General features: G+C 44.9%; 3 protein-coding genes across 4 annotated transcripts in view; all 3 read right to left on the bottom strand.

Moving 5' to 3' along the window:
* Nucleotides 1-9,359, bottom strand: part of LOC113431302 (uncharacterized) — a 37,814-nt gene extending 28,455 nt beyond the window's left edge. The window contains exons 1-2 of one of the 2 annotated variants that reach the window (XR_015747029.1): nt 9,225-9,359; nt 2,797-5,515 (exon numbers count right to left, since the gene is read on the bottom strand). Coding sequence is in view for 1 of the 2 variants with exons in the window: in XM_087952926.1 (XP_087809052.1) it covers nt 2,917-5,310 (2,394 nt within the window). In the remaining variant the exon portion in view is untranslated. Of the gene's footprint in view, nt 1-1,671; nt 5,516-9,224 lie in introns of those variants that run through there. The other variant, XM_087952926.1, reaches the window with a different exon arrangement.
* A 1,666-nt stretch (nt 9,360-11,025) lies between these two features.
* LOC113432319 (uncharacterized) overlaps nt 11,026-23,549 on the bottom strand; it is a 46,464-nt gene continuing 33,940 nt past the window's right edge. Inside the window, 2 exon segments of the mRNA XM_087952901.1 lie at nt 11,026-14,465; nt 14,468-14,763. Of these exon segments, the coding sequence (XP_087809027.1) occupies nt 12,178-14,465; nt 14,468-14,763 (2,584 nt within the window). The 3' untranslated portion in view covers nt 11,026-12,177.
* LOC148131737 (uncharacterized) lies at nt 18,092-21,727 on the bottom strand. Its single transcript, XM_087952927.1, is given in 4 exon segments — nt 18,092-19,815; nt 19,818-19,883; nt 19,886-20,739; nt 20,741-21,727. Coding segments are annotated over 4 exon segments (2,379 nt in total). The 5' UTR covers nt 21,631-21,727; the 3' UTR covers nt 18,092-19,246.

The raw sequence follows: 23,549 nt of genomic DNA, 5'->3' as shown, positions 1-23,549 counted from the left end.
TTTAGCACCCATTGCTCTCCTAGAAGAATGAAATATTGGATACTGTAGATTTCTTTCCAGAACTTTTGCCCAGGCATGGTTGAAAACTCTCCTTTTGGGAGCCACTGAGCCACTCTGACCAGACATAACCAGCTCCTACAACCATTCCTCTTATGCAATAGCCTCCAGTCCCCTACTTACGTTTGTTGCTCTTCCCTGCACCCTTAGTTGTCTCAACATATTTTTGGTATCCTGAATTTACACTTGAACCAGAGGCTTCTACATTTGATAGGAGGACTAGAGAGAAGAAACTGTGGAACTTAATTTTTCTATCTGGCAACAGCAGCAGGGCTCTCTTCACACACAGATGGAAGGACTCACATATACCCAGAATGGAAGAATGGATGAGAAAGTTGACTACTTGGGGTAAAGGAAACTTTTCTACATTTCCTTCTACTTGGAAACCACTCTTGGGTTTGCTTGCAACTGAAAGAAATGAAATTTAAACCTCAGGTTTTATGTTTATACATCTTTATAATGATAAATGTACTGTTTGTTATGGTTTATTCTAATTCAAAGAGTAATTGAGAATTAGGCTTTCACCTGTAGTGAAGGAAGTTGGAGGTTACTTTTTCTCTATAGCTTTTTCCCCTTTTTGTCTGCACCCTATTATTTTTATTTTCCCTCTCTCCCCTTGCTTTTTTTGTTCTCTCTCCTTTGTTTTCTTGTACCTTATGTTTTTCTAAAATTTAACCAAGCTTACAATCTTTTATATGACTTCCAGGGATTGATCCACTATGAAAAATTGTTCCCCCATCAGGGCATAACTGGGGCTTTTGAACCATGTGATTTTCCTGATGTGTCGAGTTTTGAGCAAAACTTTCTTGCATTCTATGCATCTCTATTGTATTCCTCTATGGACCTTTTGATGATTTCGAAGGTTTTGATTTTGGGTAAAACTTTTCCCACACTCCCCATATTTATAGGGCTTCTCCCCCCAGTATTTTCTGATGAAGCCATGGCTCTGTTGCTGTGATAAAAAATTTTTTCCACACTCCCCACATTCATAGGGCCTCTTTCCTGTGTGCCTCTTCTGGGGTCTCCAAAGTTCAGCAGACTCCACAAATCTTTTCTCACATTCTGGACACGGATAAGGTCTGACTCCGGTGTGAGGTCTCTGGTGTCCCATTAGGTGTGACTTTTCAACAAAACATCTCCACATTCCTTGTATTCACCACCTTCTTCTTCTAAGGGCTCTCAATTTATCATCTATAGGTAGTCCTTTACTTACGACCACCATTGAGCCCAAAATTTACAGTAAGTGAAACACCTGTTAAGTGGGTTTTCCCCATTTTACGACCTTTCTTGCCACAGTTGTTAAGTGAATCACTGCAGTTGTTTAGCTGGTCACAGGGTTAAGTGAATCTGGCTCCCCCCTTGACTTTGCTTGTCAAAAGGTTGCAAAAGGGGGTCAGGTGACCCTGGGACACTGCGGCCGTCACAAATGTGAGTCAGTGGTCAAGCAGCTGAATTTGGATCACGTGACCTTGGGGATGCTGAGACATGGTCATCAGTCACTTCTTTCAGTGCCAGTGTAACTTCAAATGGTCACTAAATGAACTATTGATTGAGTCCACTAGCTGCATTGACAAATTGATGGGGAAAAGCGGCTCAAAGAAATGAGACAAAAAGTGAAAGACAGCAGGATATCACACTATCCATTTATTACGATCTCCTCTTTTCCATAAAATGCTTCTTCTGCTGAAACTTTGGGTTTTGGGGCATTGCCTACTTTTTCTATTGTCGAAGGTGAACCATAAAAAAGCCGTACCCTTCCCATTTAAAAATCCTCTTTTAGCTATTGGTTTTAAAACCAACTAATGCACTAAAAATCTGTTAATGTTTCCATTAATATTTCGATCTCTTCCAAAAGGCCTTTTAAAATTAGCACAAAGTTATCAGCAAAGTCCTTCTTACCTCCGGGCTTTTGTTGGGCTCTGGGATATATATCCTGTTTCTATTTTTTAATCCTGCCCAACCAAAGACTTTTGGTGGCTTGCAAGATTTTAGCAGAAACCTTAGTTTCCCCCCTTTTGTCCGCACTTTTGAGTCTTCATACACTTCCAGATAATTTTACATTATATATTAGATATTCACACTCATATTTTCACATCACAGAATTAAAATTTTACCCCTCTTATGTCAGCACTTTTGCTTTTCATCCATGTCTCTTTTTCTTTTTAAATTCTTAGAATCATAGGGCTAGAAGTGACCGACAACAGAACAAGAGCCGTAGTCTGCTAGTCCTACCTTTCCTGCCCAAGGCAGGAGTCTTCATATGATCCCAGACAATTTCACATTAGATATTACATTTTCACACTCGCATCCGATTTTCACATCTTAGAATTAAAATTTTAAAAAATTACAACAAAATTTAACTTGGCAAAGAAAATCTCCAGGAGGCCATTTTAATGGACAATCTCCAGGAGGGAAAATGTTCCAATGGGCAAGGAAAAGTATTATCTTGTTATACACCTTGTAAGGTTTTCCTCCTGTGTGGATTTTTTATGCGCACCTGAAGATCTGATGATCAGATAAAAATCTCTGCCATGTTCTAAGCCTTGATAAAAGTTTCTCTCCAGTAAGAATTCACTGATGCTGAAAGAGTATTTTTCCAGACAAACCATACATCACACTTCAAAGATTTAAAGTGCATCTTTGCTATTTGGATTAGAGTGTGATTTTTAAGCGATGGTTGATAAGAAAATGCTCTTCCACGATCTGAGAGTTTCTAATCCCCCCGTCCCCTTTATGAACTTTTATATAACTTCTAAGAGTGGAACAACTATAAAAAACCTCTAACCATCAGGGCCTATTTCAATGTGAGTTTTCTGGTGTCTCGCTTTTGAGTGAATCTTTACCGCACTATGTGCATCTCTATGGCTTCATTCTCACATGGACCTTTTGATGTCTTCCAAGGTGTTGTTGCCGGGAAAAACATTTCCCACACTCCACACACAGGTATGGCTTCTCCCCCGTGTGGATTCTCTGATGAACCCGAAGCAGAGTTGCTGTGAGAAAACCTTTCCCACACTCCCCACATTTATAGGGTCTCTCTCCTGTGTGCCCCTTCCGATGCCTCCGAAGTTCAGCAGACTCCACAAATCGTTTCCCACATTCTGGGCATTGAAAAGGTCTGTCTCCAGTGTGAAGTTTCTGATGTCGATTTAGGTGTGACTTATAGGTAAAACATCTCCCACATTCTGGGCACTGATGGGGTCTTTCCCCGGTGTGAAGTTTCTGATGTTGAATTAGGTATGAATTTTGAATAAAACATTTTCCACATTCTGAGCACTGATGGGGTCTTTCTCCGGTGTGAAGCTTCTGATGTCGCATTAGATGTGACTTTTCAAAAAAACATTTCCCACATTCTGAGCACTGATGGGGTCTTTCTCTGGTGTAAAGTTTCTCATATTGAATTAGGTGTGACTCCTGCATATGAACCCGAAGCAGTGTTGCTGTGAGAAAACCTTTCCCACACTCCCCACATTTACAGGACCTCTCTCCTGTGTGCCTCTTCTGATGCTTCCGAAGTTCAGCAGACAGCACAAATGTTTTCTGACATTCTGGGCATTGATAGGGTCTCTCTCCAGTGTGAAGTTTCTGATGTCGAAATAGACTTTCCTTGTAGCCAAAACATTTCCCACATTCTGAGCACTGATGGGGTTTTTCTCCAGTGTGAATTCTCTGATGTCGAATTAGGTTTGACTTTTGATCAAAACACTTCCCACATTCAGGACACTTTTCATTTTTCTGCACACATTTGAACGGTTGCTCTCCTTTGTGAAGCCTCTCATGTTTGCTAAGAGAATATTTGCAACGAAAAGTTTTCTCACACTCCGGACATTTATATTGCAGCTCTAAGTGGATTGTCTGATGCTTCAAAAGTGCACCTTTCCGGGTAAAAGATTTGTCACACACTGAGCATTTGTGGTGTTTCTCACCCATATGGGCTTGGCAGTGACTTCTAAGGCTTGATTGACAACTAAATGCTTTCCCACAGTCTAAACATTTGAACTTTTTTTCCCCTCTGTGAACGTTCTCATGTTTTCTGAGGATTTGTATTGTACGGAAAAATCTTCCACACTCGACGCACATATAGGGCTTCACCCCTGTATGGATACTCTGATGTCGAAAAAGAGCTTCCTTAAAAGAAAAACATTTATCACAATCCTTACATTTATACAGCTTTTCTGTCGTGTGTGTCCTTTGGTGTCTTTGAAGTTGAGAAGAATCGACAAATCTTTTCTCACATTCTGGGCACTGATAGGGTCTTTCTCCAGTGTGAATACTTTGATGTCGAATTTGGTATATCTTATTGGAAAAACTTTTCCCACATTCTGGGCACTGATAGGGTCTCTCCCCACTGTGAGACTTACGTTTTTCTCCCCTGTGCCTTCTTTGGTGTCTCCGAAGTTCAGAAGTATCCACAAATCTTTTCTCACATTCTGGGCATGGATAAGGTCTGTCCCCAGTGTGAAGTCTCTGATGTCGAATTAGGGTTGACTTTTGACCAAAACACTTCCCACATTCTGGGCACCGATGGGGTCTTTCTCCAGTATGAACTCTTTGATGTCGCAGCAAGCATGATTTTGTGGAAAAAGTTTTTCCACATTCTGGGCACGTTTTGCTCTCCTCTGTGTGCGTTTTATTATGTTTGCAAAGAGATGAGCTTCGAGTGAAACGTTTTCCACACTCTAAGCATTTATAAGGATTCTTTCCTGTGTGAATTTTCGCATGTTTTCTAAACAATTGTTTATTACGGAAAGATTTCCCACACTCCAGACATTGATAAGGTTTCTCTCTGGTGTGGATTTGCTGATGTTTAAGCAGCTGTGAGGCTTGAGGAAAGCAGAGCCCACATTGCTCACACTTGCAGGGCTTCTCTTCAGTCGGGCTGTTGGGAGGCCTAGAAAGACGCCGTCTCCCAGGAAATCTTCCCCAGCGCCTCCAGGATTCCTGAGACCTTCTTCCCTGGTGGATTCGCTGATGGGCTCCAAGGTCCGAGCCTTTAGCAAAACGCTCCCCGCACCCTCCGCATTTGTAAGGCTTCACTCCAGGGTGGCTCCGGAGATGTTTGGCAAAGCTCCAGACTCCAGGAAAGGAGCTCCCACAAAGAAAACACAGGTGGGATCCACTCCCTGTGTGCAGCTTCCGGTGGATCAAAAGGAGGGACCGGTGAGCAAAGGATTTCCCGCACTCGGAGCACTTAGAGAGTCTCCCCTGATTCCTCTGAAGGGACCTTTGGCCAAAGGCTTCCACCCTCTGCATTGTTTCCCGGGGCTGCTCACTTCTAGGGTTTTCTATCTGAGGATAGTCTAACAAGCAGAACTTTGGCCAAAAAGTTGGAGGATGTGTAGGAGGATGGGCTCCAGCACGAGTCCATATGCTTGGAAGACTAAACCTCCGGTCCCGGTGACTGAGCCGGATTGGATCCTGCAATCAGAACTTTGTCCAAAGGTTTTCCTGGTGGCACCTGTAGGATGAAGAAAAAAGAAGTGAATAGCCAAGTAGCCCAAACAATAGCAGGAAGAGCCAGCTATATGAACCCTGGAGGACACCCCCCCCCCCTCCAAAGCCTCTATTCCCTCCCTGCAGAATCAAAGCCATGCTGGGATCCCCCGTTTGGAGCTGACCTCCCCTTCCCTCTTCTTAGCAGAAAGAGTGGGATGGCAGAGAGTCCCTGCCTGCCTGAACTGGGGATGATCCCTGCCTTTTCCTTTTTGCCCAGTAGTGGGCAAGGTGATTCTACATGACATGAGACATTCTACAAGGACTCCCTTCCCATAGGATTTATATGTTTCAGCTAGATCTAACTGTGTACAGAGTACAACCAATGTTGCTATTCATGAACACAGTTCTTTGGGCCACCAGAGACTATAATATGGGCTATTCCAAGAATGGCTTCCTATTGTTGCTTTCTAGCTGAGGAAGGATGTAAAAACATCCATCGGGGTCACCAATGGCTCATGTTGAGGGTCAAGTGAGACACCCCCCCCCGTTTCCTGAAAGGGAGGCTGATGGCATATTTTCCCAACATTTCCACAAGATCGTCCTAGCTGACCAGGTCAGATTTTGGAATCTCTCTTCAAACATTTTCTTTTGGCTTCAGTTGTTGCATCCAGCCAAATGCTGGAGTCACTTTATTAATGGGAGAAGCACCAGAAACCATGGTTAAAATAATAATAGTTTAGCTGAGGGTTGTATAATGTCTGGGCTGAGGTTGTATAATGTCTGGGCCCCACTTTGGAGAAGTGTCCTTGGAGCAAAATCGAATTTTACCACACAGCCTTTTATGGGTTGGCAATATTATAGTATTGACATGGTTTTTTTCTTCACTGTCATACCCAACCCTTTTCAGTTCCATTGAGATCTCTGAGGCTGTCCTGGTCAAGGCCACTGACCATCCTGAATCTCCTCCTCTTCCTGTCCCCCCTCAGCTCCCTCTTTCTCCTTCTGTCATTTACAACTCTGTTCATTCTTCCTTTCTTTTCCCTCCATTTCTCTCCTAGTAGGCTTACTCTACCACTTGCCAGTAATTTGTAAAGAGCTTCTTAAAATCTAAAGAAGAAATTCAATACACCCACGCTGAACACAATAGGGAACAAACAGCTTTTATTTAAAAACTTGACTATATATATCAGGGGTGTTAAACTGGGGACTTGCAAGCTGGATACATGACACACAGGTTACATCACCCCCAGCTTCGCGAAAGGGAAAAACACTGTGAAACGTCATGTGACGGCAAAGTGACGTGGCGAGTTTTACACCTTTGCTTTATATGAACCTAAAGAGAATGACCAAAGGAAGCCTATCACTTTTTGAAGAAAACAACAACCAAGAGCAAAGCCCCTTCTATGTATCCTACTCCACTCCAATGAAGCCCCTCTGGAACTGAACAATCGCTTTCATGTTGATTGTTCCCCTCTGGAAAGAAATATGCAGTCACCCACAAGAGGGCAGTCTTCGATAGTTTCAAGGCAAAACCCAGCATTTCTGGGATGGGAAGAAATCCCAGAGTTCTCTAGCAAAAAAAAGGTGAGTATCGGTAATAGGCGACTCAATTAGGAGAACAGAAACTATAGTCTGCAGAGCAGATAGTCAATCTAGGCAGGTATGTTATCTCCCTGAAGCAAAAAATAAAAGATGCAACAGAAATAATCAAACCCATGAAGTACTATCCCATTCTTCTCCTGCACGTGGAGACCAATGACTCAACAATGAATCTGAAAAGAGCAGAAGTGGTTCCCATTTTCAAGAAAGGATAAAAAAAAGAGATCTGGGAAACTACAAACCAATCAGCCTAACATCAATGCCTGGGAAGATACTGGAACAGATAATAAAAACACAGATCTGCAAACATCTAGAAACAATGTTATAACTAAAAGCCAGCACAGGTTTGTTAAAAACAGATCACGCCAAACCAATCTTATTTAGTTCTTTGACAAGCACGGTTAGTCTAGAGCAGGGATGTCAAAGTCAAGGCCCACGGGGTGCTTAAATCTCGCCCACAGAGCTGGCCTGGAAATAGCAAATGGTCTGCGGTGCTTCCGCTAGGAAACATGCACCTCGTTTTAAGCCTGGTCTTCCTCCTGCAGCACTCTGCCAGCCAAATAGGGGCGTTGGCGGGGGGGGTGTCTCCAGAGGGCTCCGCCAGCCTGTTACAAGCCAAAATGGAGCCTCCATGGGCTGGGTCTGGTCCTCCAAGACTGTTTGGTCCTCTCCACAGACTGTGCTTGCTTTCCTAGCATCCAGAATTCCACTTACTCCTCCCCACCCCATTTCCCATGATTTTACTGTACTTACCTTTTGAAGAGCTCCAGAAGACGCTGACCCATGTGGCAGAGAAGCCAAAGTCTTTTATTCGGAAGCCAGGGAAGCTGTAAGAACGTGAGATGTAAGGAAAACAGCTTTCCCCATCTGAATAAAAGACTGGCTTCTCTGCCATGAGGACCTGCAATTTTAGTTTGGGCCGAGTCTGGCTGGGAACTAGCAGCCTCCTATTTCCTGCTGACTGGCAATGAGGTACCTCAGTGGATTGGGGGAGGCCTTGGATGGCCTGCTCCAGCACTAGACCCCCATGCTCTTCCCCAGCCTGAGATACCTCATTTGCATTTAATGACCTGCGCATTCGATTAACAAATGCATTGGGGAAAGCAGGGAGTGATCATGTTCATTTAACATGATTCAATCAAATTAATCCTCGGATTACAAATGTAATTGGCAGGCTCTATTATATTAGTAACCCGAGAATTAACTGTGTAATGAGAGTGAGGGAGGGTCTCGGGGAAGTCCTGCCTTAGCACTTGGCCACCACAGGTGCCCCACCCCCCATGAGTCCTGTGACTATGGCCACCCTCCACCCCAACCTCTGGCCCTCCGAGGTCAAACAAAACTCTCTCAATGAAATTGAGTTTGACACCCCTGGCCCAGACAAAAGAAGGATTAGGGGTGACAGAATAGCAGTATTCCAGTATTTGAGGGGCTGCCCCAAAGAAGAGGAAGTCAACCTATTTTCCGAACCTCCAGAAGACAGGACAAGAAATAATGAATGGAAAAAAAATCAAGGAGAGAAACAACTTGGAATTAAGGAGGAACTTCCTAACGGGAACAATTAATAAGTGTAGCAACTGGTCTACAGAACTTGTGGGTGCTCCAAGTCTGGAGTTTTTTTCAAGAAAAAAAAAAAAGAATGGACAAACCCGACTGAAATGGTATAGGATCTAGAAGACCTCCAAGGTCCTTACCAGCTCTATTCTGATTTATAAAACCCACCAACAAGGGGCTGCCATATCACAGCCTCTTCAAAGCAAAAGGAATGGGGTGAGGGGGTGAGCGTTTTAGAGCTTCTACCCAACTTTGCCAAACAAAAGCAATTACAATATTAAAATATAAATATATATAAAATCTTCATTTCTTGTTCTATTTAGATCAAACAGAAATATCTTTTCTGCGTTGGCAGAACATGAGCTCAGTTCAAGCAAATTGGCCCTTTTTCTCCACCTAATTAAGGAGACAACACCCGTATTTCTTTCTATTACTCCAAATCCCCCTTAAACCCTTCAAGGAAAAGCCCCCTTTGCCCTCCGTGGGGCGAGGCTTCCCCCCGCTTTGCCCAGAGGCTCCCCGTCCTGCCCCGCATCCACCCGGGACCCTCCTGGCACCGAGGGGGGACTCGGGGCTACCTTCCTCCTGGCGGCCCGAGGGAGAGCAGGAGCCCCGCCTGCCCGGAGCAGCCTTGCCGGACAGCGAGAATCCGCACAGCCGCCCGAAAATGCTGCAATTGGGAAAAAGGGGCAACAAACCCCCCTGAAATTCAGCTCCCATACAGGGTGGCAAGGAGGAACGAGAGGAGCTTCCTAGAGTGGCCCCTTGAAGGCTTCTCCCCACCCCTTCCGACCCCCGTTTCCTCGGTGGGAGGATGGGGAGACGCTCTGCTTCCTCCTTCCTTTCTTCCTCCGTGATCCGCTGCTGTTTTTGGGTCCGGGAAGCGCCGGTTCTCCTTCGGAGGTCGAGAGGCGCCTCTTTCCCGGCCGGGCGGAGTCCAGAGAGGTCGGGATCCTTTCCCTCCCTCCCAGAATTGGGAAGAGGCGATCGGGGATCCCCGCTCCTTGCTTCCCCCGAAGTTTGGAGGGGACTTGGATGCGGGACCGGTCGCCTCTTCTCTTCATTGCTCGCTGGCCGGTCTCCTTGCAGCAGACGCAGCCCCGTGGAAGGAAGGAAACCTCCCTCCTTCTCCCACTAGGTGCAAAGGGGGACAAGGCATAGGCATAGAGCAACAGTTGGAAGGGACTTGGAGGTCATCTAGTCTTCCTTGCCTTTCATTCCTTCCTAAGGAGCTCCGTCTCCATTCAGGGGCTCCTCTTCCCAGGTGCGTTGTGGGAAAGTGTGGCACCCAAAATGCAAGTAGATGGACCCACATGACCCGTGGATCAGAGGTTGTATGGGAGGCTATTTGCCAGTTGTAGAAAACGAGCAAATGTACAGAGTAACAGAGTTGGAAGGGAGCTTGAAGGTCTTCTATCCCAACCCCCTGCCCAAGCAAGTGATCCTACACCATTCCAGACTAGGCGCAAAGGAAGGGTTGAATTCCCTGCCTTGCCTTCTATTTTCTCCCCCCAAGGAGCTCTGTTCCCACTTGGGCTCCTCTTCCCAGGTACATTGAGCTAAAGTGCAGCAACAGGAGGTGCAAACCACAAGTAGATGGAGCCACGTGACACTCATGGATCAGAGGTTGCATGGGATGACCAATTGTAAAAAAAAAAAAAAAAAAGGCCACAACTGTCCCATATTGTGCACCTCAGAACACCAGGAAAGAACATTCCATAAGCCTTGCTTTCATCATGGTTTGCCCCGTGGGCCCCTTCTGGTGTCTCGAAAGTTCAGCAGACTCCACAAATCTTTTCTCACATTCTGGCCATTCATAGGGTCCGACTCCAGTCTCTGAAGTCTCCGATGTCACATTAGGTGTGACTTTTCAACAAAACATCTCCACATTCATTTGACTTCCCCTTGTATTCTCCATCTTCCTCTCCTAAGAACTCTCAACTTATCTATAGGTAGTCCTCTACTTACGACCACCATTGAACCCAAAATTTCCATTGTGAAGTGAAACACCCGTTACGTGAGTTTTCCCCATTTTACGACCTGTCTTGCCACAGTTGTTAAGTGAATCACTGCAGTTGTTTAGCTGGTCACAGGGTTATTAAATGAATCTGGCTTCCCCCTTGACTTTGCTTGTCAAAAGGTCGCAAAAGGGGATCAGGTGACAATGGAACACTGTGACCGTCACAAATGTGAGTCAGTGATCAAGCAGCTGAATTTGGATTACGTGACCTTGGGGATGTTGAGACATGGTCATCAGTTACATTTTTCAGTGCCATTTAACTTCAAACGGTCACTAAATGAACTGTTTTTGAGTCGACTAGCTATATTGACAAATTGATGGGGAAAAGCGGTTCAAAGAAATGAGACAAAAAGGGAAAAACACTTTATCCATTTATTGCGGTCTCCTCTTTCTTTTCCATAAAATGTTTCTTGTGCTGAAACTTTGGGTTTTGGGGCATTGCCTACTTCTTCTATTGTCGAAGGTGAACCATAAAAAAGCCATACCCTTCCCATTTAAAAATCCTCTTTTAGCTATCGGTTTTAAAACCAGCTAATGCACTAAAAATCAATGTTTCCATAAATATTTTGATCTCTTCCAAAAGGCCTTTTAAAATCACCACAAAATTATCATCAAAGTCCTTCTTACCTCGGGGCTTCTGCTGTGCTCTAGGATACACATCCCATGTTTCTATTTATTTTCCAGATTTGTTAATCCTGCCCAACTAAAGAGAGACTTTTGGTGGTTTGCAAGGTTTTAGCAGAAAATTTGGTTTCCCCTCTTTTGTCAGCACTTTTGCTTTTCATGCATCTCTCTTTTTCTTTTTAAATTCTTAAAATCATAGGGTGAAAAGGAACCTACAAGAGAATAACAGAACTATAGTCTTCTAGTCCTACCTTCCCTGCCCAAGGCAGGAGTCTTCATACACTTCCAAACAATCTCACATTACATATTAGATTTTCACACTCACGTCTGATTTTCACATCTTAGAATTAAAAATTTTAAAAATTATAACAAAATTTAACTTGGCAAAGAAAATCTCCAGGAGGCCATTTTAATGGACAATCTCCAGGAGGGAAGATGTTCCAATGGGCAAGGAAAAGTATTCCCTTGTAATACACCTTGTAAGGTTTTCCTCCTGTGTGGATTTTTTATGGGCACCTGAAGATCTGATGATCAGATAAAAATCTCTGCCATATTCTAAGCCTTGATAAAAGTTTCTCTCCAGTAAGAATTCACTGATGCTGAAAGAGTATTTTTCCAAACAAACCATACATCACACTTCAAAGATTTAAAATGCATCTTTGCTATTTGGATTAGAGTGTGATTTTTAAGCGATGGTTGATAAGAAAATGCTCTTCCACGATCTGAGAGTTTCTAATCCCCCCGTCCCCTTTATGACCTTTTATATAACTTCTAAGAGTGGAACAACTATAAAAAACCTCTAACCATCAGGGCCTATTAGGACTTTTTCAATGTGAGTTTTCTGGTGTCTCGCTTTTGAGTGAACCTTTACCGCACTATGTGCATCTCTATGGCTTCATTCTCACATGGACCTTTTGATGCCTTCTAAGGTGTTGTTGCTGGGAAAAAAATTTCCCACACTCCACACACAGGTATGGCTTCTCCCCCGTGTGGATTCTCTGATGAACCCGAAGCAGAGTTGCTGTGAGAAAACCTTTCCCACACTCCCCACATTTATAGGGTCTCTCTCCTGTGTGCCCCTTCCGATGCCTCCGAAGTTCAGCAGACTCCACAAATCGTTTCCCACATTCTGGGCATTGAAAAGGTCTATCTCCAGTGTGAAGTTTCTGATGTCGATTTAGGTGTGACTTATAGGTAAAACATCTCCCACATTCTGGGCACTGATGGGGTCTTTCCCCGGTGTGAAGTTTCTGATGTTGAATTAGGTATGAATTTTGAATAAAACATTTTCCACATTCTGAGCACTGATGAGGTCTTTCTCCGGTGTGAAGCTTCTGATGTCGCATTAGATGTGACTTTTCAAAAAAACATTTCCCACATTCTGAGCACTGATGGGGTCTTTCTCTGGTGTAAAGTTTCTCATATTGAATTAGGTGTGACTCCTGCATATGTACCCGAAGCAGTGTTGCTGTGAGAAAACCTTTCCCACACTCCCCACATTTACAGGACCTCTCTCCTGTGTGCCTCTTCTGATGCTTCCGAAGTTCAGCAGACAGCACAAATGTTTTCTTACATTCTGGGCATTGATAGGGTCTCTCTCCAGTGTGAAGTTTCTGATGTCGAAATAGACTTTCCTTGTAGCCAAAACATTTCCCACATTCTGAGCACTGATGGGGTTTTTCTCCAGTGTGAATTCTCTGATGTCGAATTAGGTTTGACTTTTGATCAAAACACTTCCCACATTCAGGACACTTTTCATTTTTCTGCACATCCTCTCCTTTGTGACGCCTCTCATGTTTTCTAAGATAATGTTTGCAACGAAAAGTTTTCTCACACTCCGGACATTTATATTGCATCTCTAAGTGGATTATCTGATGCTTCAAAAGTGCACCTTTCCGGGTAAAAGATTTGTCACACACTGAGCATTTGTGGTGTTTCTCACCCATATGGGCTTGGCAGTGACTTCTAAGGTTTGATTGGCAACTAAATGCTTTCCCACAGTCTAAACACTTGAACTTTTTTTCCCCTCTGTGAACGTTCTCATGTTTTCTGAGGATTTGTATTGTACGGAAAAATTTTCCACACTCGATGCACATATAGGGCTTCACCCCGGTGTGGATACTCTGATGTCGAAAAAGAGCTTCCTTAAAAGAAAAACATTTATCACAATCCTTACATTTATACAGCTTTTCTGTCGTGTGTGTCCTTTGGTGTCTCCGAAGTTCAGAAGAATCGACAAATCTTTTCTCACATTCTGGGCACTGATAGGGTCTTTCTCCGGTGTGAATACTTTGATGTCGAATTTGGTATCTCTTATTGGAAAAACTTTTCCCACATTCTGGGCACTGATAGGGTCTCTCCCCACTGTGAGACTTACGTTTTTCTCCCCTGTGCCTTCTTTGGTGTCTCCGAAGTTCAGAAGAATCCACAAATCTTTTCTCACATTCTGGGCATGGATAAGGTCTGTCCCCTGTGTGAAGTCTCTGATGTCGAATTAGGGTTGACTTTTCACCAAAACACTTCCCACATTCTGGGCACCGATGGGGTCTTTCTCCAGTATGAACTCTTTGATGTCGCAGCAAGCATGATTTTGTGGAAAAACTTTTCCCACATTCTGGGCACGTCTTGCTTTCCTCTGTGTGCATTTTATTATGTTTGCAAAGAGATGAGCTTCGAGTGAAATGTTTTCCACACTCTAAGCATTTATAAGGATTCTTTCCTGTGTGAATTTTCTCATGTTTTCTAAACAATTGTTTATTATGGAAAGATTTCCCACACTCGAGACATTTATAAGGTTTCTCTCTGGTGTGGATTTGCTGATGTTTAAGCAGCTGTGAGGCTTGAGGAAAGCAGAGCCCACATTGCTCACACTTGCAGGGCTTCTCTTCAGTCGGGCTGTTGGGAGGCCTAGAAAGACGCCGTCTCCCAGGAAATCTTCCCCAGCGCCTCCAGGATTCCTGAGATCTCTTTCTTCCCTGGTGGATTCGCTGATGGGCTCCAAGGTCTGAGCCTTTAGCAAAACGCTCCCCGCACCCTCTGCATTTGTAAGGCTTCACTCCAGGGTGGCTCCGGAGATGTTTGGCAAAGCTCCAGACTCCAGGAAAGGAGCTCCCACAAAGAAAACACAGGTGGGATCCACTCCCCGTGTGCAGCTTCCGGTGGATCAAAAGGAGGGACGGTGAGCAAAGGATTTCCTTTTCGGAGCACTTAGAGAGTCTCCCTTATTCCTCTTAGGGGACCTTTGGCCAAAGTCTTCCACCCCCTGCATTGTTTCCAGGGGCTGCTCACTTCCAGGGCTTTCTATCCAAGGAAAGTCTAACAAGCAGAACTTTGGCCAAAAGGTTGGAGCATGGGCAGGAGGATGGACTCCAGCATGAGTCCATATGCTTGGAAGATGAAACCTCCGGTCCCGGTGGCTGAGCCGGATTGGATCCTGCAAGCAGAACTTTGTCCAAAGGTTTTCCTGGTGACACCTGCAGGATGAAGAAAAAAGAAGTGGAGGAGAGAGGAAGATTTATTTTCTTTGGCTCTCTAAACAGCCCAAATAGCTGGAAGACCCTCTTTATGAACCCTGGTGGGCCCCCCAAAGCCTCTATTCCCTCCCCCCCAGAATCAAAGCAATGCTGGGATCCTCCCTGTGTGGCTGTCCTCTTCTTCCCTTATCTTAGCACGATGAGAAGGATGGCTGACAGAGTCCTTGTTGGCCCCCACTTGCCTGCCTGAACTGGGGATGATCCCCGTCTTTTCCTTTTCCGTGGGAGGGGAGGGCAGTAATGCTACATGATGTGAGACAAGCTACAAAGCCTCCCACCACCCTTAGGATTGGGATGTGCCAGGTAGATCTAATTGTGTACAGAGTACAAACTAAAGATTGAATATGTCTCCCTCCTAGAATGGCTTCCCATTTTTACTTAATATTTTAAGGTGGATGCAAATACATTGATCATGGCCAGCAATTCAGTTTGAACACAATAGGGAAGAAACAGCTTCCATTTAAAAAAGTGACCCTATGTATGAACCTAAAGAGGAAGACCGATGGAAGCTTGTCACTTTTAGAAGAAAACAACAACGGAGAGCAAAGCCCCTTCTATCTATCCTACTCCACTCCAATGAATCCCCTCTGGAACTGGCATGTTCTCCCTCAGGAAGGGAATATGCAGTCGCCCACAAAAGAGCAGTCTTCAATAGTTTCTAAAAAAGAGGCAAAATCCAGCATTTCTGCCACAGGAAGAAAATATCCCAGAATTTCCTAGGGAAAAAAGACAAGCATCAGTGATTCAATTTTTAGGGGAAAATTTAGGGGAAACTAAAGTCTGCAGAGAGGACAGTCAATCTATTGTCCAAAGCATCAGGAGGCAGGACAAGAAATAGTGGATGGAAACAGATCAACCAGGAATTAAGGAGAAACTTGCTAACAATGAGGACAATTAACCAGTGTAGCAACTGGTCTGCAGAAGTCGTGGGTGCTCCAACGCTGGAAGCTTTTGAGAAAATAATGGACAGCCACCAGTCCGAAATGGTATAGGGTCTCCGGCTTGAGGAGTGGGGTGGACTAGAAGACCTCCAAGGTCCCTTCCCACTCTATTCTGGTGGATAAAACCCACAACGAGGGGCTGCCACATCACATCCTCTCTCTCGTTCAGAGCAAAACGAGGCAAATAATGATTTTTTTTTTCAGCTTCTATTCAGCTTTGTAGAAAGAAAAGTAAATAATTCAAATATTAAAAGCAACGATATCAATTCTTCTCTATTTAGACTAAGCAGAAAGAAAGTGGATTTTTTCTCCGTTGGGAGAACATGAACTCAACTGAAGTAATTTGAACCTCTTTCGCCCCCCAAACAAAACCCTCCACCCCCAATTGAACAGAGAAGGCGGGTATTTCCTTCATCCACACAATAATCCCCCCCTTAAACCCTTAAAGGATTTTGCCCTCCGTGGGGCGAGGCTCCCCCCCGCTTTGCCCGGAGGCTCCCCGTCCTGCCACGCATCCACCCGGGACCCTCCTGGCACCGAGGGGGGACTCGGGGCTACCTTCCTCCTGGCGGCCCGAGGGAGAGCAGGAGCCCCGCCTGCCCGGAGCAGCCTTGCCGGACAGCGAGAATCCGCACAGCCGGCCCAAAATGCTGCAAATCGGAAAAAGGGCAACAAACCCCCTGAAATTCAGCTCCCATACAGGGTGGCAAGGAGGAACGAGAGGAGCTTCCCAGAGTGGCCCCTTGAAGGCTTCTCCCACCCCTTCCGACCCCCGTTTCCTCGGTGGGAGGATGGGGAGACGCTCTGCTTCCTCCTTCCTTTCTTCCTCCGTGATCCGCTGCTGTTTTTGGGTCCGGGAAGCGCCGGTTCTCCTTCGGAGGTCGAGAGGCGCCTCTTTCCCGGCCGGGCGGAGTCCAGAGAGGTCGGGATCCTTTCCCTCCCTCCCAGAATCGGGGATCCCCGCTCCTTGCTTCCCCAGAAGTTTGGAGGGGACTTGGATGCGGGACCGGGCGCCTCATCTCTTCATTGCTCGCTGGCCGGTCTCCCTGCAGCAGAGGCAGCCCCGTGGAAGGAAGGAAACCTCCCTCCTTCTCCCACTAGGTGCAAAGGGGGACAAGGCATAGACATAGAGTAACAGTTGGAAGGGACTTGGAGGTCATCTAGTCTTCCTTGCCTTTCATTCCTTCCTAAGGAGCTCCGTCTCCATTCAGGGGCTCCTCTTCCCAGGTGCGTTGTGGGAAAGTGTGGCACCCAAAATGCAAGTCGATGGACCCACATGACCCGCGGATCAGAGATTGTATGGGAGGCTATTTGCCAGTTGTAGAAAACGAGCAAATGTACAGAGTAACAGAGTTGGAAGGGAGCTTGAAGGTCTTCTATCCCAACCCCCTGCCCAAGCAAGTGATCCTACACCATTCCAGACTAGGCGCAAAGGAAGGGTTGAATGCCTTGCCTTGCCTTCTATTTTTTCCCCCCCAAGGGAAAAATGTTCCCACTTGGGCTCCTCTTCCCAGGTGCATTGAGCTAAAGTGCAGCAACAGGAGGTGCAAACCACAAGTAGATGGAGCCACGTGACACTCATGGATCAGAGGTTGCATGGGATGACCAATTGTAAAAAAAAAAAAAAAAGGCCATAACTGTCCCATATTGTGCACCTCAGAACACCAGGAAAGAACATTCCATAAGCCTTGCTTTCATCATGGTTTGCCCCGTGGGCCCCTTCTGGTGTCTGGAAAGTTCAGCAGACTCCACAAATCTTTTCTCACATTCTGGCCATTCATAGGGTCTGACTCCAGTCTCTGAAGTCTCCGATGTCACATTAGGTGTGACTTTTCAACAAAACATCTCCACATTCATTTGACTTCCCCTTGTATTCTCCATCTTCCTCTTCTAAGAACTCTCAACTTATCTATAGGTAGTCCTCTACTTACGACCACCATTGAACCCAAAATTTCCATTGTGAAGTGAAACACCTGTTACATGAGTTTTCCCCATTTTACGACCTGTCTTGCCACAGTTGTTAAGTGAATCACTGCAGTTGTTTAGCTGGTCACAGGGTTATTAAATGAATCTGGCTTCCCCCTTGACTTTGCTTGTCAAAAGGTCGCAAAAGGGGATCAGGTGACCCTGGAACACTGTGACCGTCACAAATGTGAGTCAGTGATCAAGCAGCTGAATTTGGATTACGTGACCTTGGGGATGTTGAGACATGGTCATCAGTTACATTTTTCAGTGCCATTTAACTTCAAACAGTCACTAAATGAACTGTTGAGTCGACTAGCTATATTGAAAAAATTGATGGGGAAAAGCAGTTCAAAGAAATGAGACAAAAAGGGAAAGACACTTTATTTATTGCGCTCTCCTCTTTCTTTTCCATAAAATGCTTCTTGTGCTGAAACTTTGGGTTTTGGGGCATTGCCTACTTTTTCTATTGTCGAAGGTGAACCATAAAAAAGCCATACCCTTCCCATTTAAAAATCCTCTTTTATCTATCGGTTTTAAAACCAGCTAATGCACTAAAAATCAATGTTTCCATAAATATTTTGATCTCTTCCAAAAGGCCTTTTAAAATCACCACAAAATTATCATCAAAGTCCTTCTTTCCTCGGGGCTTCTGCTGTGCTCTAGGATGCACATCCCATGTTTCTATTTATTTTCCAGATTTGTTTATCCTGCCCAACTAAAGAGAGACTTTTGGTGGTTTGCAAGGTTTTAGCAGAAACCTTAGTTTCCCCTCTTTTGTCAGCACTTTTGCTTTTCATCCATCTCTCTTTTTCTTTTTTAATTCTTAAAATCATAGGGTGAAAAGGAACTTACAAGAGAATAACAGAACTATAGCCTTCTAGTCCTACCTTCCCTGCCCAAGGCAGGAGTCTTCATACACTTCCAAACAATCTCACATTACATATTAGATTTTCACACTCGCGTCTGATTTTCACATCTTAGAATTAAAAATTTTAAAAATTACAACAAAATTTAACTTGGCAAAGAAAATCTCCAGGAGGCCATTTTAATGGACAATCTCCAGGAGGGAAGATGTTCCAATGGGCAAGGAAAAGTATTCCCTTGTTATACACCTTGTAAGGTTTTCCTCCTGTGTGGATTTTTTATACGCACCTGAAGATCTGATGATCAGATAAAAATCTCTGCCATATTCTAAGCCTTGATAAAAGTTTCTCTCCAGTAAGAATTCACTGATGCTGAAAGAGTATTTTTCCAGACAAACCATACATCACACTTCAAAGATTTAAAGTGCATCTTTGCTATTTGGATTAGAGTGTGATTTTTAAGCGATGGTTGATAAGAAAATGCTCTTCCACGATCTGAGAGTTTCTAATCCCCCCTTTATGACCTTTTATATAACTTCTAAGAGTGGAACAACTATAAAAAACCTCTAACCATAGGGGCCTATTAGGACTTTTTCAATGTGAGTTTTCTGTTGTCTTGCTTTTGAGTGAACCTTTACCGCACTATGTGCATCTCTATGGCTTCATTCTCACATGGACCTTTTGATGCCTTCTAAGGTGTTGTTGCTGGGAAAAACATTTCCCACACTCCACACACAGGTATGGCTTCTCCCCCGTGTGGATTCTCTGATGAACCCGAAGCAGAGTTGCTGTGAGAAAACCTTTCCCACACTCCCCACATTTATAGGGTCTCTCTCCTGTGTGCCCCTTCCGATGCCTCCGAAGTTCAGCAGACTCCACAAATCGTTTCCCACATTCTGGGCATTGAAAAGGTCTGTCTCCAGTGTGGAGTTTCTGATGTCGATTTAGGTGTGTCTTATAGGTAAAACATCTCCCACATTCTGGGCACTGATGGGGTCTTTCCCCGGTGTGAAGTTTCTGATGTTGAATTAGGTATGAATTTTGAATAAAACATTTTCCACATTCTGAGCACTGATGAGGTCTTTCTCCGCTGTGAATTCTCTGATGTCGAATTAGGTATGACTTTTCAAAAAAACATTTCCCACATTCTGAGCACTGATGGGGTCTTTCTCTGGTGTAAAGTTTCTCATATTGAATTAGGTGTGACTCCTGCATATGTACCGAAGCAGTGTTGCTGTGAGAAAACCTTTCCCACACTCCCCACATTTACAGGACCTCTCTCCTGTGTGCCCTTCTGATGCTTCCGAAGTTCAGCAGACAGCACAAATGTTTTCTGACATTCTGGGCATTGATAGGGTCTCTCTCCAGTGTGAAGTTTCTGATGTCGAAATAGACTTTCCTTGTAGCCAAAACATTTCCCACATTCTGAGCACTGATGGGGTTTTTCTCCAGTGTGAATTCTTTGATGTCGAATTAGGTTTGACTTTTGATCAAAACACTTCCCACATTCAGGACACTTTTCATTTTTCTGCACATGCTCTCCTTTGTGACGCCTCTCATGTTTTCTAAGATAATATTTGCAACGAAAAGTTTTCTCACACTCCGGACATTTATATTGCATCTCTAAGTGGATTATCTGATGCTTCAAAAGTGCACCTTTCCGGGTAAAAGATTTGTCACACACAGAGCATTTGTGGTGTTTCTCACCCATATGGGCTTGGCAGTGACTTCTAAGGCTTGATTGACAACTAAATGCTTTCCCACAGTCTAAACATTTGAACTTTTTTTCCCCTCTGTGAACATTCTCATGTTTTCTGAGGATTTGTATTGTACGGAAAAATCTTCCACACTCGATGCACATATAGGGCTTCACCCCGGTATGGATACTCTGATGTCGAAAAAGAGCTTCCTTAAAAGAAAAACATTTATCACAATCCTTACATTTATACAGCTTTTCTGTCGTGTGTGTCCTTTGGTGTCTCCGAAGTTCAGAAGAATCGACAAATCTTTTCTCACATTCTGGGCACTGATAGGGTCTTTCTCCGGTGTGAATACTTTGATGTCGAATTTGGTATATCTTATTGGAAAAACTTTTCCCACATTCTGGGCACTGATAGGGTCTCTCCCCACTGTGAGACTTTGCGTTTTTCTCCCCTGTGCCTTCTTTGGTGTCTCCGAAGTTCAGAAGAATCCACAAATCTTTTCTCACATTCTGGGCATGGATAAGGTCTGTCCCCAGTGTGAAGTCTCTGATGTCGAATTAGGGTTGACTTTTCACCAAAACACTTCCCACATACTGGGCACTGATGGGGTCTTTCTCCAGTATGAACTCTTTGATGTCGCAGCAAGCATGATTTTGTGGAAAAAGTTTTCCCACATTCTGGGCACGTCTTGCTTTCCTCTGTGTGCATTTTATTATGTTTGCAAAGAGATGAGCTTCGAGTGAAATGTTTTCCACACTCTAAGCATTTATAAGGATTCTTTCCTGTGTGAATTTTTTCATGTTTTCTAAACAATTGTTTATTATGGAAAGATTTCCCACACTCGAGACATTTATAAGGTTTCTCTCTGGTGTGGATTTGCTGATGTTTAAGCAGCTGTGAGGCTTGAGGAAAGCAGAGCCCACATTGCTCACACTTGCAGGGCTTCTCTTCAGTCGGGCTGTTGGGAGGCCTAGAAAGACGCCGTCTCCCAGGAAATCTTCCCCAGCGCGTCCAGGATTCCTGAGATCTCTTTCTTCCCTGGTGGATTTGCTGATGGGCTCCAAGGTCCGAGCCTTTAGCAAAACGCTCCCCGCACCCTCCGCATTTGTAAGGCTTCACTCCAGGGTGGCTCCGGAGATGTTTGGCAAAGCTCCAGACTCCAGGAAAGGAGCTCCCACAAAGAAAACACAGGTGGGATCCACTCCCCGTGTGCAGCTTCCGGTGGATCAAAAGGAGGGACCGGTGAGCAAAGGATTTCCCGCACTCGGAGCACTTAGAGAGTCTCCCCTTATTCCTCTTAGGGGACCTTTGGCCAAAGTCTTCCACCCCCTGCATTGTTTCCAGGGGCTGCTCACTTCCAGGGCTTTCTATCCAAGGAAAGTCTAACAAGCAGAACTTTGGCCAAAAGGTTGGAGCATGGGCAGGAGGATGGACTCCAGCATGAGTCCATATGCTTGGAAGATGAAACCTCCGGTCCCGGTGGCTGAGCCGGCTTGGATCCTGCAAGCAGGACTTTGTCCAAAGATTTTCCTGGTGACACCTGCAGGATGAAGAAAAAAGAAGTGGAGGAGAGAGGAAGATTTATTTTCTTTGGCTCTCTAAACAGCCCAAATAGCTGAAAGACCTTCTTTATGAACCCTGGTGGGCCCCCCAAAGCCTCTATTCCCTCCCCCCAGAATCAAAGCAATGCTGGGATCCTCCCTGTGTGGCTGTCCTCTCCTTCCCTTATCTTAGCACGATGAGAAGGATGGCTGACAGAGTCCTTGTTGGCCCCCACTTGCCTGCCTGAACTGGGGATGATCCCCGTCTTTTCCTTTTCCGTGGGAGGGGAGGGCAGTAATGCTACATCATGTGAGACAAGCTACAAAGCCTCCCACCACCCTTAGGATTGGGATGTGCCAGGTAGATCTAATTGTGTACAGAGTACAAACTAAAGATTGAATATGTCTCCCTCCTAGAATGGCTTCCCATTTTTACTTAATATTTTAGGGAGGATGCAAATACATTGATCATGGCCAGCAATTCAGTTTGAACACAATAGGGAAGAAACAGCTTCCATTTAAAAAAGTGACCCTATGTATGAACCTGAAGAGGAAGACCGATGGAAGCCTGTCACTTTTAGAAGAAAACAAAAACGGAGAGCAAAGCCCCTTCTATCTATCCTACTCCACTCCAATGAATCCCCTCTGGAACTGGCATGTTCTCCCTCAGGAAGGGAATATGCAGTGGCCCACAAAAGAGCAGTCTTCAATAGTTTCTAAAAAAGAGGCAAAATCCAGCATTTCTGCCACAGGAAGAAAATATCCCAGAATTTCCTAGGGAAAAAAGACAAGCATCAGTGATTCAATTTTTAGGGGAAAATTTAGGGGAAACTAAAGTTTGCAGAGAGGACAGTCAATCTATTGTCCAGAGCACCAGGAGGCAGGACAAGAAATAATGAATGGAAACAAATCAACCAGGAATTAAGGAGAAACTTGCTAACAATGAGGACAATTAACCAGTGTAGCACCCGGTCTGCAGAAGTCGTGGGTGATCCAACACTGGAAGCTTTTGAGAAAATAATGGACAGCCACCAGTCCGAAATGGTATAGGGTCTCCGGCTTGAGGAGTGGGGTGGACTAGAAGACCTCCAAGGTCCCTTCCCACTCTATTCTGGTGGATAAAACCCACAACGAGGGGCTGCCACATCACATCCTCTCTCTCGTTCAGAGCAGAACGAGGCAAATAATGATTTTTTTTTTCAGCTTCTATTCAGCTTTGTAGAAAGAAAAGTAAATAATTCAAATATTAAAAGCAACGATATCAATTCTTCTCTATTTAGACTAAGCAGAAAGAAAGTGGATTTTTTCTCCGTTGGGAGAACATGAACTCAACTGAAGTAATTTGAACCTCTTTCGCCCCCTAAACAAAACCCTCCACCCCCAATTGAACAGAGAAGGCGGGTATTTCCTTCATCAACACAATAATCCCCCCCAAAAAACCCTTCAAGGAAAAGCCCCCTTTGCCCTCCGTGGGGCGAGGCTCCCCCCCGCTTTGCCCAGAGGCTCCCCGTCCTGCCCCGCATCCACCCGGGACCCTCCTGGCACCGAGGGGGACTCGGGGCTACCTTCCTCCTGGCGGCCGAGGGAGAGCAGGAGCCCCGCCTGCCTGGAGCAGCCTCGCCGGACAGCGAGAATCCGCACAGCCGCCCGAAAATGCCGCAAATGGGGAAAAGGGCAACAAAACTCCCATACGGGGTTGATAAGGAGAACGAG

This window comes from Notechis scutatus, chromosome 2 (genome assembly GCF_049901735.1).
Source record: "Notechis scutatus isolate UNSWTSFEM ecotype Mainland chromosome 2, rNotScu1.2, whole genome shotgun sequence".
Lineage (NCBI taxonomy): Eukaryota > Metazoa > Chordata > Lepidosauria > Squamata > Elapidae > Notechis > Notechis scutatus.
Note: the sequence above shows the minus strand (reverse complement) of the source record. Positions and strands in the feature narration are given on the sequence as shown.